The 16857-nt window shown below is 48.1% G+C and overlaps 1 protein-coding gene across 3 annotated transcripts in view; it reads left to right on the top strand.

Annotated features, from left to right (window-relative positions):
• Nucleotides 1–16857, top strand: part of EIPR1 (EARP complex and GARP complex interacting protein 1) — a 182798-nt gene that overhangs the window by 15368 nt on the left and 150573 nt on the right. For 2 of the 3 annotated variants that reach the window (XM_021666113.2, XM_012466306.2), the window contains exons 2-3: nucleotides 596–679; nucleotides 16230–16362. Coding sequence is in view for 1 of the 3 variants with exons in the window: in XM_012466306.2 (XP_012321729.1) it covers nucleotides 596–679; nucleotides 16230–16362 (217 nt within the window). In the remaining 2 variants the exon portion in view is untranslated. Of the gene's footprint in view, nucleotides 1–595; nucleotides 680–16229; nucleotides 16363–16857 lie in introns of those variants that run through there. The other variant, XM_021666111.2, reaches the window with a different exon arrangement.

Here is a 16857-nt window from a genome sequence, read left to right as displayed (position 1 = left end):
TGCCCTGGGCTCCGTGAGTCTGTCAAAGCTCTCCTCAGCATCAGCCTCTCAGCCAGGCTTTCCAGATGGGCAGATGCCTTTAGGGGAAGAGGGACCAGGTGCTGGCTTCCCCCCAGGCTTCTTCCTGTCCTGGATCTTGGCGTTTCTTTGTTGCCTTGGTAGCTCTCTGAGGCCGTGAAACGGATGCAGGTCATTCCTTGAGTTTTTCTAGTTCTCTGCAGAAGAGTTGGTTTAAACCCCTTGCTCTGTGTTGCTGGAAGCTATTTCCTGCAGTATTGTTGAAGTACAATTTGTTTAACCAGTCTTTTACCGTTGAAATAATAGTTTTACTAAAAAATAATTTAGCCGTTGATGTGTAAATAATTTACATCTTTATTACTTAATTTTATACCCACTTACAATTATTTCCATATACAAGTTTGAAGTGGAATTGTGCTAAAAGTGTGCAAAAGTCGAAGGTTTTTAATACGTTTCTCAATTGCTTTTTAGATACTCTGTACTAATTTATACTTCTTCAACAGTAGATGAGATAAGCTGCCTTTTCAATCTCTATTAAATCTGACTTCATAAATGTGCTTTTCCTTCCCTCCTGCAGGCACGTGCTTTAACACCTCAAACTGCAGAAACAGATGCCATTCGCTTTTTGGTTGGGACGCAGTCTCTTAAATATGATAATCAGGTAACTTTTTGACAAATGTATACATGATAATTACTAAGCCTATTCTTGGTGTTATAACCGTTTTGCTCTTGATTTTCCAGCAATATTTGAGAAAAAAATTAATACCACATAAACAAAATAAAACTTTCAGTGGATTTAAGTTGATCTTCAAATCAAAGAATATTCTCCATCTGTATGTACCGACTGAGTTCAGTAATTTAAACTGACTCCATTTTGCATGACTTTTGTAGTTTTGTGTTGCTCTTGTGGCTGGATAGACTTCACGTTATAGGCAATTGAAAAGTGAGGTTATGTGGTCACCACTACCCCTTCTATTTGGGCTGTGGATTACTTCTTTAATTGTTCGCAGAATTCTTTCCCTGTGAGTGTGGGCTGGGTCACAACCTCACCCAGTTGATCCAGGCCACTTGATCTGTCACTGCCACTTGATCCAGGCGGGCATACAGATGGAACCTTTTAGCTGTTCTGGCCACTGTAGCAGACACTTATGAGATCTGGATTCAGTTCATGGCCTGGCAGTAACCATGTGACCTTGAGAACATGGTTCTCCTGCTGGACTCCACTGTCCTTGTTGCTAAAGTGGAGATTGAAATGAGACGCCGTGGTGACTGTGCAGATGTGCATTGTTTTCGGCACAGGGAAAGTGTGCATGAGGCCACGTCAGGCATGGTCTAGGGCCTCTGCCCTGCTTACCTGATCACGCAGGGGAAAGGGCATTAAAATAGCTATCGAACACTGTGCAGGCCTGGATAGGATGTAGTGAGGCTGTCACTCTCATACGTCGATAAGGATTTAAAATCCACATAGTCACTTGGCAACTAATCAGTGATAGTTTTAGAGCTTTATAAATAAATGCTTATGGACTTAATTTGCAATTCCTGTATCCCAAACCTAGACAAAAATCATTATACACAAAAAATATTAAGTGTAATGATACTTATAGTCATAAATTACAAGCAATCAGAATATCAAAATGTGTGAATGTTAGGTTGAACAATATGAAGTTGCCACTTGTAATGGCAGATTTACCCACTTCCCTTGGGTTGAATCTGTTACTCACAGTAAATAGTATTCACTTATTACACTCATTAAAAGTTGCAAACTCCTAAGAAACATGGCAACTTAAGAATCGATAGATGATTCAGTGGGATGTTAAAATTGTGTTTACAGTATGATCAATGTGGTGTAAAAAAGCAAAGCAAAGTACACAGTGAATTTCCTCTTAGAATAAAGACTGGAAGGACATAAGCCAAAATGCACTAAAAATTGAGCCCAGGGTTATCTTCAGATGTTATTCACCTGGGAGATGTGCCACCACCACCCGGTGGATGCCTGAAACCTTGGCAAGTACTGAACCCTATACATTGTGATTTCCCCTGTCCTTACATATAGAGAAACTTTAAGTCATGAATTAGGTACAACAAGAGATTAGCAACATAACTAATAATAGAAAAATGATTGTTCGTTATGTACTATACTCCCCCTTCTTTTCTTTTTTTGAGACAGAGTCTCACTCTGTTGCCCAGGCTGGAGTGTGATGGCACGATCTCGGCTCACTGCAACCTCTGCCTCCTGGGTTCAAGCAGTTCTCCTGCCTCAGCCTCCTGAGTAGCTGGGACTACAGGCATGAACCACCACACCCAGCTAATTTTTGTATTTTTAGTAGAGACGGAGTTTCACCGTGTTGGCCAGGATGGTCTCGAACGCCTGACCACAGGTGATCTGCCTGCCACCTCAGCCTCCAAAAGTGCTGGGATTACAGGCATGAGTCAGTGTGCCCAGCTACTCAGCCTTCTTCTTGAGAAGCTGTGCGATGGTATAAGGCCTGCATGATGAGGTGAAGTGAGGGGAATGATATTGGCATTGTGACATAGCATTGGGCTATTATTGACCTTCTGAGGATACGTCAAAAGCAGGAGCATCTGTTACGGGTGATCCGGGTCATCACGACATACAATGTTGATGGTTGGATGTCAGGAGTAGTGCGGATGGCTCGGGGCAGGTAGCTTTTGTAGCATGGATATGCTAGTCAAAGGGACGACTCGTGTTCCGGGTGGGGCGGAGTGGGATGGCTCAATATGTCACCACACTACTCAGAATTTGAACTTATGAATTGCTTATTTCTGGAATTTTTTATTTAATATTTTTGTGCTACACTTGACCACAGGTAACTGAAACCTCGGAAAGCAAAACCTCAAATTGGGGTGGTATGGGGGCAACGTTTATTCAGGATGTAAAATTTTTGTCTTTTGAATATTTTGTTTTGGAATGTGTATATATGTATGTGTGTTACTTTTCTACTGGAAAAAAAATATAAGAAGGGAATTACTTATTTATAAAAATAGTTACCAGTGGCCACCTCAAAGGGTGGTTTTAGGAATGGTGCTTACGGGGGAATCCGTGAGTAAAACCCATGCCCATGCCTGAGCGATGGTGGTGCAGAGACAGGATGGGAGGCACGCCAGTTTGCCTTCCAAACGCAGCTCCAGGAAGCAGAAGCCAGAAGAAACCCAGGAATTCAACACGAAATGGGGCCACAGAAAGCACAATAGTTATGAGCAAACTATCGTGTACCTGCTCTTAGCCGGAATTTGGTAATGGCATTTCCATTAATGACATTAATGAAGAATCATTGGTACCAAAGTTATCAAAATAGAAAAAATAAAAAAATAAAGAGGCCTGGCATGGTGTCTCACACCTGTAGTCCCAGCACTTTGGGAGGCCGAGGCGGGTGGATCACTTGAGGTCAGGAGTTCAACCTGCCTCAGCATCACCACCTGGCCAACGTGGTGAAACCCCGTCTCTACTAAAAATACAAAATTAGCTGAGTGTGGTGGCGTGCGCCTGTAATCCCAGCTACTTGGGAGCCTGAGGCAGAAGAATCACTGGACAACTGGGAAAGCGGAGGTTGCAGTGAGCCGGGATCCTGCCACTGCACTCCAGCCTGGGGTTCAGAGCGAGATTCTGTCTCAAAAAAAAGAGGAAAGAATCAGCCTTAAATGACACAAAATGTTTTAATCTGCCTTAATTTATATCTTTTGGAATGAAGTAATGTCCAGTGAACTATTTTAAAGACGTTTTCCCATTTTTCTCTTCCCTTCTAAATTGAAGAGTTCTGATAATTACTCAGGTTAGTTTCCCAGTATCTTATTGTTTGAGTCAGCGGCATGTTTCATTACGCACTTTACGTATTTCCACACTTGCCTGCAGTTCTCTGCGTGTGAATCCGTACGATAGGTGTGAAGCTGCGTTTTTGACTTGCTGGTTTTGTCTTTCTGCTTCTAGTAAAGGCATGTGACATGGTTGAGCTGTTCATTCATCCATTCAACAAATGCTTACTTCATAGATTAACAGAACTCTTTAATTTCTCTTTTTTATGTGCTGGGTACACAAAAACTGAACAGATATTTCTGTCCTGAGTTCAGTGTTGAGTGAAATGGCGAAATGGATAAGCAGTGACTCACACTGCTACTCATGTTACCTTCCGGTATGCTTGGCTCTGTGTCTGCACCCAAATCTTACGTTAAATTGCAACCCCCAGTGTTGAGGGAGGGACCTGGTTGGAGGTGATTGGATCATGAGCGTGGAGTCCCCTTTGCTGTTCTCGTGACAGCGAATGCATTCCCAGCAGAGCTGATTGTTTGAACGTGGTGTGGCACTTTCCCCCTTCACGCTCTCTCCTGTTGCCACGTGAAGATGTGCCTGCTTTCCATTTGCCCTCTGCTGTGATTGTAAGATTCCTGAGGCCTCCCCAGCCATACCTCCTGTACAGCCTGTGGCACTGGGAGTCAATTAAACCTCTTTCCTTTATATAAACTACCCAGTCTAAGGTAGCTCTCTTTTTTGAGACAGAGTCTCACTCTGTCACCCAGGCTGGAGTGCAGTGGTGTAATCTTGGCTCACTGCAACCTCTGCCAGGTTCAAGCAATCCTCCTGCCTCAGCCTCCCGAGCAACTGGGATTACAGGCACACACCACCATGCCCGGCTAATTTTTGTATTTTTAGTAGAGACAGGGTTTTGCCATGTTTACCAGGCTGGTCTCAAACTCCTGACCTCAGGTGATCTGCCCGCCTTGGCCTCCCAAAATGCTGGGATTATAGATGTGAGCCGCCGTGCCTGGCCTCAGGTAGTTCTTTATAACTGTGTGAGAACGGACTAATACACCCTCTCACAGTTTTCTCCACGTCCTCATCTTGCAGCATCCTCTCTGTCTCTGTCTTGTAGTGTCTTCCCTGTCCCTGTTTTGCGGCGTCCTCTCTGTCCCCATCTTGTGGCATCCTCCCTGTTCCTATTTTGCGTGTCCTCCCTGTCCCTGTTTTGCAGCATGCTTTCTGTCCTGTCTCATGGCATCCTCCTTGTCCCCATTTCGCAGTGTGCTCCCTGTCCCTGTCTCATGGCATCCTCCCTGTCCCCATCTCGCAGCGTCCTCCCTGTCCCCGTCTCACAGCGTGCTCCCTGTCTTGTCTCATGGTGTCCTCCCTGTCCCCGTTTTGCAGCATGCTTTCTGTCCTGTCTCATGGCGTCCTCCCTGTCCCTGTCCCTGTCTCATGGCATCCTCCCTGTCCCCATTTCACGGTGTCCTCCCTGTCCCCCCGTTTTGCAGCATGCTTTCTGTCCTGTCTCATGGCGTCCTCCCTGTCCCTGTCCCCGTCTCACAGCATCCTCCCTGTCCCCGTTTCACGGTGTGCTCCCTGTCCTGTCTCATGGCATCCTCCTGTCCCCGTCTCACAGCGTGCTCCCTGTCTTGTCTGTCCCCGTCTCGCGGTGACCTCCCTGTTCCCATCTTGCAGCATGCTCCCTGTCACGTCTTGTGGCATCCTCTGTCCCCGTCTTGCAGTGGTATTGTGCAGTTCTTTGGCAGCTGTTTGCCATGGGTGTGTTTGGAGCCTGCTGGGAGCAGCTGTGTGGGCAGTGCCAGCACTGAGATCACTAAAGCGGGCCCTGCCCTCACAGTCTTCCTGGGGCTCACAGCTGGTTGAGGCTTGTGGAGATGGGGAGGTGGGTGAGTGGCTGGAGGAGGTACCTGTTCTGGAGCAGGGCCGGTCAGGGCTGCTTCCCAGCAGAGCGGGTTTTCTGCTGAGGCAGGCGGCCCTGCACAGTGTGGAGCTGGTGTGTGGCAGGATTGGGACTGAAACCTGCATGTGTCCTCTCTCTGCCCTCTTCCCTCCTGTGAATTTGCAGTTCAGCTCAGACGCATATACCGGGGAGATGCTCTTGTACCTGGAGTGTGCACTTTTGTGCAGACACTCGTGGAAAGAGTGTACCCGTGCTGTTGCCGTTCGGCATCTCTGTTTGGTGGGATGTCCCGAAAGTCAGGACAGCTCCATCCTGAGCAGCCTGGGCCTGTGGTTCCAGCTGTGAGCAGCCGCCTGTGCGCATCTGCGCAGAGCAGGAGAGACAAAGGAAGGCTGTGCTGGCCGTGGGTGCAGCCTTGCCCCTGTGCCTTCGGTGACTGTTAATAGGTCTGGCCTCCTCCCGCACACTGGGAAGCCCCTGCCCCTGGCTCTGGAGCTACAGCTCTGAGAGGGGCTGGGAAGTGTTAATGGCTCCTGGCATTACCTCAGGCCCTGGCTCCCCTCAGGCAGTCATTAATTCCCTGGAAGTGCTGGGCACCTGCATCATTACTCCACACTGCAGCTGCGCTGGCTTTCTGGAAATGTGGCGACTGTCACAGTGGCCGACTTTCCTTAGAGGGACATACTGATTTCTGTCTGTTTCCTCCTGGGGCATGGGACTCTGTTGTAGCTCCCTGTGCTCAGGGTGGAACAAAGATTTCTGGGGTCCTCGCTCTCTTTCTGGGGCTCTCCTTTGAGGAGGAGCTGGAGTTCTTCTGGGGGGTGTGAGCTCATGGCTTAGCATGGGCGGGGTTTCCCACCTGAGGTGCTTCAACTGCTTCTGGGGTTGGCTTTTCCCAGAGACTTTCCCTGTATATTTGTATTCCCCTCTTTCTTATGTAGATAAGGGATGAGTATTAATCTTCCTTCTGGGGACTTCTGGGAGTGCCTGGGTGAAAAGGGGACCGGCTTTGCCTCTTCTAACATGGAAGCATTGCCCCGGTGGTTGGGATCCTCATCAGTGAAAAGAGTGACGTTGCAGAAGGGCAGTGCCAGAGCGACTGCTTTCTTTCCCTGGGTGACTACTTAGCTTCTCAGCTCAGCTGTGTGTTCTGCGTCTGTTTGGATTCACGAAGCTTTGTTCCTGCAGGCCCTCTGCCTGCCTGTCCTGTCCTTGCCTGTGCTCAGAATCACCAGGGCGCTTGGTCAGGATTCAGATTCCCAGCCCCATTCCAGACTCACGGAGCCTTGATTTCTTCCCCACTTCTCCTGCCCTCCTCCCTCAGCCTTCTCTCTTCCTTTAATGCTAAAAGGACCTGGTTGCCCTTGGCCACTGAAGCATCACAGGGTGACCTGGCTTCCTTCAGTGAGACCTGATCCAGAGGCTCCAGCCTGTGCCCGAGCGTCCCTGACTGTCATTTCTGTCTCTTACTGTCTTCAGTGTGAGCTTCGTCTTCAGGGGTCCTGTATTTGTCGGATGCATCCCTAGATGATCTGCTGTACTTGGAAATTCTTTAACTGGTTCTTTCCAGTTCGAGTCTTAAGATCTAACATACAAAATGCTCTCTGATCCTCCCCTTTTCCTTCACTCTTGAAGAATCGGTTTGACCCTGCATCGGTCTGTTTCCATGCTGCTGATAGAGACATACCTGAGACTGGGAAGAAAAAGAGGTTTAATGGACTTACAGTTCCACATGGCTGGGGAGGCCTGACAGTCATGGTGGAAGGCAAGGAGGAGCAGGTTATGTTTGACATGGTTGGCGGCAGGCAAAGAGGGAGAACTTGTGCCAGGAAACTCCCCTTATCATACTGCTGGATCCCATGAGACTTACTCGCTATCAGGAGGACAGCACGGGAACAACCTGCCCCCATGATTCGATGACCTCCCACCAGGTCCTTGCCACAACACGTGGGAATTCCAGATGAGATTTGGGTGGGGACACAGTCACACCATATCACACCCTCAGGTCTGCTGGGGTATCAGGCCATTCTTGCATTGCTATATGGAAATATCTGAGACTGGGTGATTTATAAAGAAAAGAGGTTTAATAGTTCTACAGCTGTACAGGAAGCATGGCTCTGACGTCTGCTTCTGGGATGGCCTCGAGAAGCTTCCCATCATGGCGGAAGGCAGAGTGGGAGCAAGGAGTGAGGGGAGGGCCATAGGCTGAAATGGCCAGATCTCAGGAGAGCTAACTGTCACCAAGACAGCTCCCGGCCACGAGGGATCCGCCCCCAGGATCCGACACCTCCCAGCAGGCCCCGCCTCCAGCACTGCGGATTTCCACAGGGACAAATATCCAAACTATATCAGCTGGCATTCCTACAGGTCTTCAGCTGGGAGGGTTCTGTGGGTTTGAGGAGAAATGTATGACTTTTATCCAAGGTTTTTGAGTCCTGACTCTCCTACAAACAGCTTCTGTCGTCTTCTCTGTGAAGTCTTTCCGTGTTTGCCCCCTTTCCAATTCTTGAGCTTGAACCAATTCACGTCTTTTCTCCACTCTCGTCTGACTTTGCGTATGCATGCCTCTAATATAAGGCTTAACATGAGAGGATCCTGTTACTTCTATTTTGTATTTATTTTTCTCCAAGGTCCTTGACACCTTGCCATCCCTGACACGTACTGTGAGGCCGAGGACCATCCACTGCTGTGTCCTTTCAATGCCTGGTGCTGAGCAGGTTGTTGGATGGATGTATTTTAAGGAAAGTCACAGACTTTTGCAAAAATTAGTTCTGCTGTAGCAAACATACTTACTTTTCACAAGTAAATCTTGTGATGTCCTGTTGGACATCTATTACCTTTTCCGACTAACATCAGATTCGTTTCTGTCTAGAGAAGTCACAATATCCAGAAACTCCATGTCTGGCCATCCAGCTCCGGGATTTTGCTGCAAATTCCATCAGATTCCCGGGTGTACATATCAGGGAGCATTGGGTCAAAACCCCTGGCCAATTTCGTTTGTCCCACCAGCGTCACAAGGAGTCAACGCCCAGAACCTCCCATGGGCCGTGCTGCTGCCCTTGGGCCAGCTCCCATGGCGGCCCTCTCTCATGGGTGGGCTTGTGCTGTGTTTGCCTGTGCTCAGTGTGTGGGGTGTGGGGGGCAGGGTGTCTGTCACTGCTTCAGATGAACAAAGCATGCTGGGAGAAGTGCGTGTGGACTCTGGATCATAGGGTTTCCCCAGTCAACTGTTTCATAAGGGTTTCCTTAAAGCACTTCTCGGGCACGTTGGTGATGGTGGTGGTTTGCATTGGACTTCTGTACCAGGAACAAGTCATACGTGTGCACCAATAGGAATCAAGGGAAAGATGAACCTGGTGTCACAGTGCCCCATTCCCCTCTGTGTGCACCACGGTAGATCTAGGGAAAGATAAATGTGGTGCCACAGGGCCGCGTGCCCTCCTCCGTCTGTATCCCTGTCAAGAGAAACGGAAACGTCATGCCACGGCGCCACCTCCCGCCATGCACTTTCAGATTTTCCTCTATGAATTGTGCCCCACTTTGCTTTCTGAGAATTTTGGTCTCACTATATGTATACATATTTTTCTTTTCTTTTCTTTTCTTTGAGACAGAATCTTGCTCTGTTGCCCAGGCTGGAGTGTAGCAGCGTGATCTCAGCTCACTGTAACCTCTGCCTCCAGGTTCAAGTGATTCTCCTGCCTCAGCCTCCCGAGTAGCGGAGCATGCACCACCATGCCTGGGTAATTTTTGTGTTTTGTTAGAGAGGTGTTTCACCATGTTGGCCAGGCTGGTCTTGAACTTCTGACCTCAGGTGATCCACCTGCCTCGGCCTCCCAAAGTGCTGGGAATACAGGTGTGAGCCACACCCAGCCTGCTCTCCCTGTATTGATTATGCCCCAAGATTTTTTTTTTTTTTTTTGTACAGAGTTCTACTTACGTCTTTCTGATTTTTAGAGTGAGAGGCAGCTCTCGACTGGAAGGAAGAGCTGGTACTTCAGCCCTGTTCTCTGCTACCAGAGGCAGCGGGTGGCATTCCAGTGACCCCGTTAGGTTCCAGCCTCCCCGCCGCGCTGACCACACGCTGCACAGCCTGTCTTACCGTCTACGCCGTTCTGAGAAGCGCGCTTCTGGGGCACAGGGAGTTCCTGGAACGTGGAGTCTTTTTTCTCCCCCACTGCCAAGTGTACTTTTTGGGCTTCATGGGCAAGGGCTATTAATACCCTGGGCTTTAATTGCCTAAGAGAGAAGTATTAACATGTTTACAGAAGTGGTGGTTATTGTATGGGACTCATAAGCATTGGAAAATCTGTAACACACTTAATAACTCTATTACTTCCTGTTTACGTTCTTAGCCTAGGACCAGTATGTGTTTCTGCTAGAACAAAGGGATCTTAGAAATGCAGTCAAAATGTACAAATGCTGAGAAGAGCCCAAATGTACAAAAAGCCCAGAAAGGGTTGGTGACTTGCCCAAGGTCACACAGCCAGGAATGGCAGAATCCAAATGAGAAACCAGGTCTCCTGACTGGCAGATCGCTTTCATGTCAGCACCAAGCTGAAGCGTGAGGCCGACTGCAGTAGAAACTGTGTTTTCAGGGTTGCTTGCTGTAACAGAGAGTAAAGAAACCAGCGATATGGGCCATGGCTTGTCCTGTCCACATTTGGCCCCAGGCCGTATTCTGCATAACTCTTAAAGGATTACCATTGAGCAGGTGGGTTTAGTAATGGATAACGTGGCAGGGAAGGCATCTCCTGTCATCTGCCTGGTGGTCATCCAGGGTGAGAACTGGAGAGGTTTGCCATCAGTGGCCGAGGGAATCTCCTGCCTGTGGGGAAGCCATTGGATCATTCACTTTCCCTAGGAGAGTGGCTCTTGATTTTTAAATATCCAGTCTTATTTATGTGCAGTATTTTTTATTTTTATTTTTTCTGCAGAGATGGGATCTTGCCATGTTGCCCAGGCTGGTCTTGAACTCCTGGGCTCAAGCCATCCTCCCACTTCAGCTCCCCAAAATGCTGGGATCACAGGTGTGAGCCATCGTGCCAGCCTCCCCCGCCCCTTTTTTTTTTTCCCCAATTCTCAAGAATTTTTAAAAAGTTTCAGTTCAAAGCGTAGGTGAAATGGACAGCGCGGCGGCCTCAGCTCTGTACTCAGCAGCCTGGCCCTGGCCCACGGCCACACAGCGTTTCTCTCCAATCCTGATTCTTCCAGGAAAGGAGGGAGAGGTGATTAAGTTCATCTTTACAGACTTCCTAATAAATTTTTATAACTCTTTATTCTAAATCCTTATAGTGTCATCTGTGGCCCTAGCCCAGCACTGGTAAAATCAACTTTAAAAATTTTAATGATGATTCAAAACATCTGAGTTTGATCTTCATTGTAAACGATTAACACAGTAAAAAAATCCAATGTGGCGTGAAAAGTTGAAAGTAACATTTCAGCTCTGCTCACAGGGCGGCGTCTTTCTGGACCTGCCTGGATAGTGTTAACGGGTCTTTCTTTGGCCTCTGGTAATCTTTTGCGTTCCCCATAGTTATGGTGTTTCTGTCTCGTGCTGCTTGGTTTTGGAGCTGGCCTGTACCTGCATATGTTTATTCAACAAAACAGTTGTTTTTACTTTCGGGTGAGCTGGGTGTGGAACGATGCCCTGAGAACAGAGAGTCGAGGTACTGGTTCTTCCTTCCAGCTGGGAGCCGCCTCTCACTCTGGCTTGCTGCTGCCCTGCAGAGCAAATCCACAGGGCAGGCGGCGGGGCTGCAGAGCTCGCCAGGACCGGGGGCTCCTGTAGGCCTGGCTCTGCCATGTGTGACTGAAGGAGCCCAGGCGCCTCCGCTCTTCAAGCCTCAGTCTTTTCACCTGTGGACTGTGGTTAATGGTAATATATTACAGGGCTATTTCAAGGATTAAGGCGCTAAAGTGTATCGAATACTTAGCATCGTGCCTGGCGCAATGTAAATTCAGCCGCTGCTTTGTGATTTTTGCTGACCGTGGTTGGTGGCCTCCTCTTTGAACATCCCCATGTTAAAACAGCTCGTGGAGATGTGTACTTTGCACTACTCTATGAATCATCCATAAAATGAGGATACGTGGGAAAATCTCCAGACTCTTTAGGCTCAGAAATGAAGGTTAAAGACCATTTCTGCTGCAGTGTCCCAGATTAGGAGACGTTGAGGAGGATGGGTTCCTGTCTGCCCTCTGCGTGCTTGCCGGCTGGAGGAGCGGAACATAGAGGAGATGCGTGCAGCCAGGAGCGGAGTCTCATTGGAAAGCTGTGCCTTGTGTCTCCACAAGAACGAAAACAGCTTGACGGGGAGAAAGGTGGGCCCAGGCGGAGGTGGGCCCAGGCGGAGGCGAGCCTGTGGGGAGGCAGGAGACAGGAGACAGGGTCTGCTGGGACCTGGAGCCAGGCCGAGGGGCCAGCGTGGGGGCTGCGCTGCACACGCACAGAAAGCTCCCGGCTGTGCCTGATGTCCTGGTGCATTTCAGAGGAGCAGATTTGCAAAGAAGTACATTTAAGTGCATCCCTTTTTTCAGTGCTAATGGATTTCCTGATAAGTAGGAAATGTGAAAAATACTGAAGAAAAAAATCCCTAGCAACATGAAAATTATTTCTGATGTTCTAGATCACCTGTGGTCTGTTCACATGTGATGGTGTTATATAATCACATGACAGTTTATAGCCTGCTTTTAAAATGTACTACTCTTGTAACATTTTTGGTATTCATAATTGCTCTTAATCATCATAACTTTTAAAGCTATATCACATTTCGTAATATACTTTTTTTGTACATTTATTCTTTGGGACGGATTTCACAAAATCAAATTATTGTTTCAGTTTCAACACTTATATAGTTCTTATTTACATACTATGACAAACCTTCTTCTAGAGGAATTGGACAGATGATAATGTGGGCCGATTCTAACATGCCCTTCCCTGTACTGGCTACCACCACTTGAAAAAGTTGGCTAATATAATAAATATTAATTGGTATCATGAAATTCTCATTTTTAAATTTTTAAGTCATTGGTTATAATAAAGAATGAATTTTCTTTATGTATTTGTGACTAGTTTTTACTCGAATGGATTTCTGCCTGTAAGGTATAACTATAGCTTACCATGCATCGAAGTGCACGCATTTAGAATGTACAACTGGGGGCATCTTTACACACGCATGCACCGATTCCCCACACCCACCTACGCCTACACACCCACACAGCCATGCACCCACACCCTCCCACACACCTGCACCTGCCCCACACCCGCACCTGCACACACGTGCATTCACACCCATGTACACCTCCCATACCCATGTGCCCACAGACCCCCACACACTCCCTTACACACACACCTGCCCCACCCCCACCCCCACACATCTGCACCTCCCCCACAGCCACACTCACGCACATATACACGTGGGCCACATACCCATGCTCCCATACACCCACGCACATGCATAGACCACACCAACGCTCCCACACACAGGTGCACCCCTGCATGCGCACCGACCCACAGCCACGTGCACCTGTGCCACAGCCGTGGGGAGCACCCTAGCAGTCCCCTCCGATTCTTGGAGTCTGGGCCAACTGCAGGCCTGCGGCGATGGTCTCTGTTGTCGCCCTGCTGGCTCTGCCTCAGGTCGTCACACAAGGTGCTCCTCCTGTGTCCGATCGTTCTCACTCCGCGCTGTCTGTGCGTGTGTTGTTGTTACCTATCATTACTGGGAGAATTGTATTTGTGAATATACCCAACTGATTCACCCATTCTGTTGTGTTTTATTTTTTTATTTTATTTATCTTTTTTGAGACAGAGTCTCACTCTGTTGTCCAACTTGGAGTGCAGTGGTGTGATCTTGGCTCACTGCAACCTCCACGTCCTGAGTTCAAGTGATTCTCCTGCCTCAGCCTTCCGAGTAGCTGGGACTACAGGCACCCACCACCAGGCCTGGCTAATTTTTATATTTTTAGTAGAGACAGGGTTTCACCACATTGGCCAGGCTGGCCTCAAACTCCTGACCTCAAGTGATCTGCCCGCCTTGGCCTCCCGAAGTGCTGGGATTACAGGTGTGAACCACCGCGCCCGGCCTGCCCATTGTTGATGGACCTCTGAGACGTTTGCTGCTCTCGGCTGTCGTAAATATACCTGCCGTGAAAATCCTCGCACTTGCCTTTTCTTTGGGGTTTGTAGGGTCTATCCCCAGGTGTAGTGATGTGGGGTCATAGGGCATATGTATTTCCGCCAAATATTTTTCTCGATATGACTTAGTAATTACTTAATAATTAATAATATAAAATGTGTAACAGATCCACAGAGGGAAAATCTGTTTATAGGTAAACTTTCCTTGGGCATGGAAAGGAAAAAGCGTACAATAAACGTTCACGTATAGAAACAAATGCTGTGTTATTTTCCCTGGTTCTTAGATGTGTGGTTTGTAATTGGAAGCTGTTCACTGGGAATGGTTTTGAACCTGCTGTGAAAACCTCTGTGGGCCCTGATTGGAAAGTGCAGGCGGGCGTGCTCACTGGGCCCCTGCTCTGCATCGGGCAAGCTAGCCACATCCGGCTTTTCCTTGGCCCCAGGCCCAGGTGCTGGCGGCCCTGCTGCACTCCTGGGAGACTGTGGTTCAGCTCCCATGGCTCTGGGCGGTGGCCGAGTATGAACTCCCCTCTGAGCAAGTCCAGAATGACTCCTTAGGGGGACCTTGTGTTAGTTTGTTCTCACACTGCTATTAAGAAATAACTGAGACTGGGTAATTTATAAAGATCAGAGGTTTGATTGGCTCACAGTTCTGCAGCTGTACAGGAAACAGCAACATCTGCTTCTGGGGAGGCCTCAGGAAGCTTCCGATCATGGCGGAAGGCGAGGAGGGAGCAGGCACCTCACACGGCAGAAGGAGGAGCAAGCAGAGGGAGGGGCGCTGCCGCTCACTTTTAAATGACCTGGTCTCAGGAGAGCTCACTGTCGTGAGGACATTACCAAGTGGGGATGGTGCTAACCCGTTGGTGAAGGCCCATCTCCCATCACCCATAGTAACGTGTCTCATAGGATCTGTTTCTCTACCTTGTAAGCCAGAACCTCCCACCAGGCCCCGAGTGCGACCCTGGGATTACAATTTGACGTGAGATTTGGACAGGACACAAACCGTATCAGATCCTGGGAAGAGCAGTTGGAAGTAATGAAAGGGCCGTCTGAGGCATGGACGATGCGTAGGTGCTGCTGGGTATCGTGGGGACAGCTCAAAAACAGCATTTAATGTTTGTTTTGATGGCAAAAGTATTGCAGAGTGGGCCAGGCACGGTCAGTCCCAGACCTAATTAGGCAGAAAACGTTAGAAATACAAATAAAGCACAAAGAAGTGAAGGAAAGCCGCCTCTGATCCCGCCATTTGGACGCCGCTCAGGTGCCTGCCAGTTCTCTTGTTTGGACACGCATACTTTTTTAAAGCAAACAAACAAAAGAAGGGTGTAGCATTCACACAGTTTCTTTCGTTGCTTTCTGCCTTATTTCTTTCATACATTCTCTTCTCCTAAAATGTGTATTACAGACGTCGTTCCATGTCACTAAGTAGTCTACAGTACACTGCATGGCTTCATAATATTATATTACCGTCAAGTACTGCAGTTTATTTGAATCGTTTCCTATTACCAAACATTTAGGTGACTTCTAATTTTTTTATTACATAGTTGACTTCTAATTTTTTTAGTCATTGCAATAGTAAACGTACTTGGATATAAATCTTTTGTGCAGATCCATGAGTATTTTCTTAGTACATATTTAAAAGAAGAATTATGCTTTCTCATTGACTTGGGTATTGGTAAGAAATTAAACGTGAAATCATTTTAATTCCTCTAAAAATTATCCTGGAAAGCATGGAGACAGTATATTTAACTTTTTTATGTAGTGGCTAAAATGTTACACTATTTAATGTCATAAGACAATGGGCACCAGTGGCTGTGGGCTTGTTTTTAAGATGGAAATGTGTGAATATACAGCCCTTTCTCACCCTCGCCTGCCTTACTCATGTCTGATGTATGGGTTGAGCTCTGCCCACTACAGATAGAGTGGGCCAGGCACGGTCAGTCCCAGACCTAATTAGGCAGCCTCGCCCTGCCCTCCCCAGCAGCCGCACCCTGCTGCCCCGCCCTCCCCAGAAGCCTTGCAGCAGGCTGGAAGGACCTTGCCAACATGGACAGCCCTGGGCAGCTCTGGCCTTGGCACCAGCAGAGGCTCAGTCTTAGAGCCACCTGGGGACACAGCGTTTGGGTGCCTCATTTCTTTAAGACTGGATATGACCAGAGGGCAGTCTTACGTAGCTTGCAATCAAAAATGCGCCACAGGGATTTTCCTACCTTATCTTCGGAGAGGAGTCCAGTGAGAATGAAATTATAGGAGTCCATACTGTTGGCACAATAACAGTTAATTAAAGCTGTATCCGTCATGAAATGTGCATGTGATTCTTCTTGGTAATCGTGATGTGAATGAAGGTACTGAGGAGATTTCTGAGATCCTGATGTGCTCTTTCCTTGTGTTTGTAGATCCACATCATAGATTTTGACGATGAAAATAACATTATAAATAAAAATGTCCTCCTCCATCAAGCGGGTGAAATCTGGCACATCAGTGCGAGTCCTGCAGACAAAGGCGTGCTGGCTACCTGCTACAGCAGAAGTAAGTGCGGCTTTTCTAAGGTCATTTGGTAACCGGAGGTAATTTGTAAGACTGGTTTTGTATTGCTAATGGGTTGACACATGACTTAAAAGATTTAACCATTAATGAAGGTGTTGCATACACAGAGAAGCTGTGATGTTGCGAGATGTTTGCAGAAATTACTGGAATCTTAAGATTCTAAGAATTGAGGCTGGAATCAGCTGTTCGAGGAACGTTGACCCCTTGGTCAGGGGAGGACAGTGCTGGAGGTTCTTAGGAGGCAGACACAGGTGTCCTGATGCGGAGACTGCGCTGTGGGGAGCAGCAGGGACGCGCCTCTTTCCCGTAGTGTCTTGGTGACCGTCTTCCAGTCCTCTGGTAAGAGCAGTTGCGTGCACACACGCTTGTGGACTGGGGCTGTGTCTGATAGGCCTCTTCCTGCCCGCCGTTGGGCTGTGCAGGCTCGCAGGGCTCCGGGGCTGTACGCCTGTGTCAGTGCAGACATCTCAGTCGCTG

Source organism: Aotus nancymaae, unplaced genomic scaffold (genome assembly GCF_030222135.1).
Source record: "Aotus nancymaae isolate 86718 unplaced genomic scaffold, 86718_ANA_hifiasm-v0.15.2.pri h1tg000057l, whole genome shotgun sequence".
NCBI lineage: Eukaryota > Metazoa > Chordata > Mammalia > Primates > Aotidae > Aotus > Aotus nancymaae.
The sequence above is the reverse complement of the archived record's forward strand: the minus strand, read 5'-3'. Positions and strand labels throughout refer to the sequence as shown.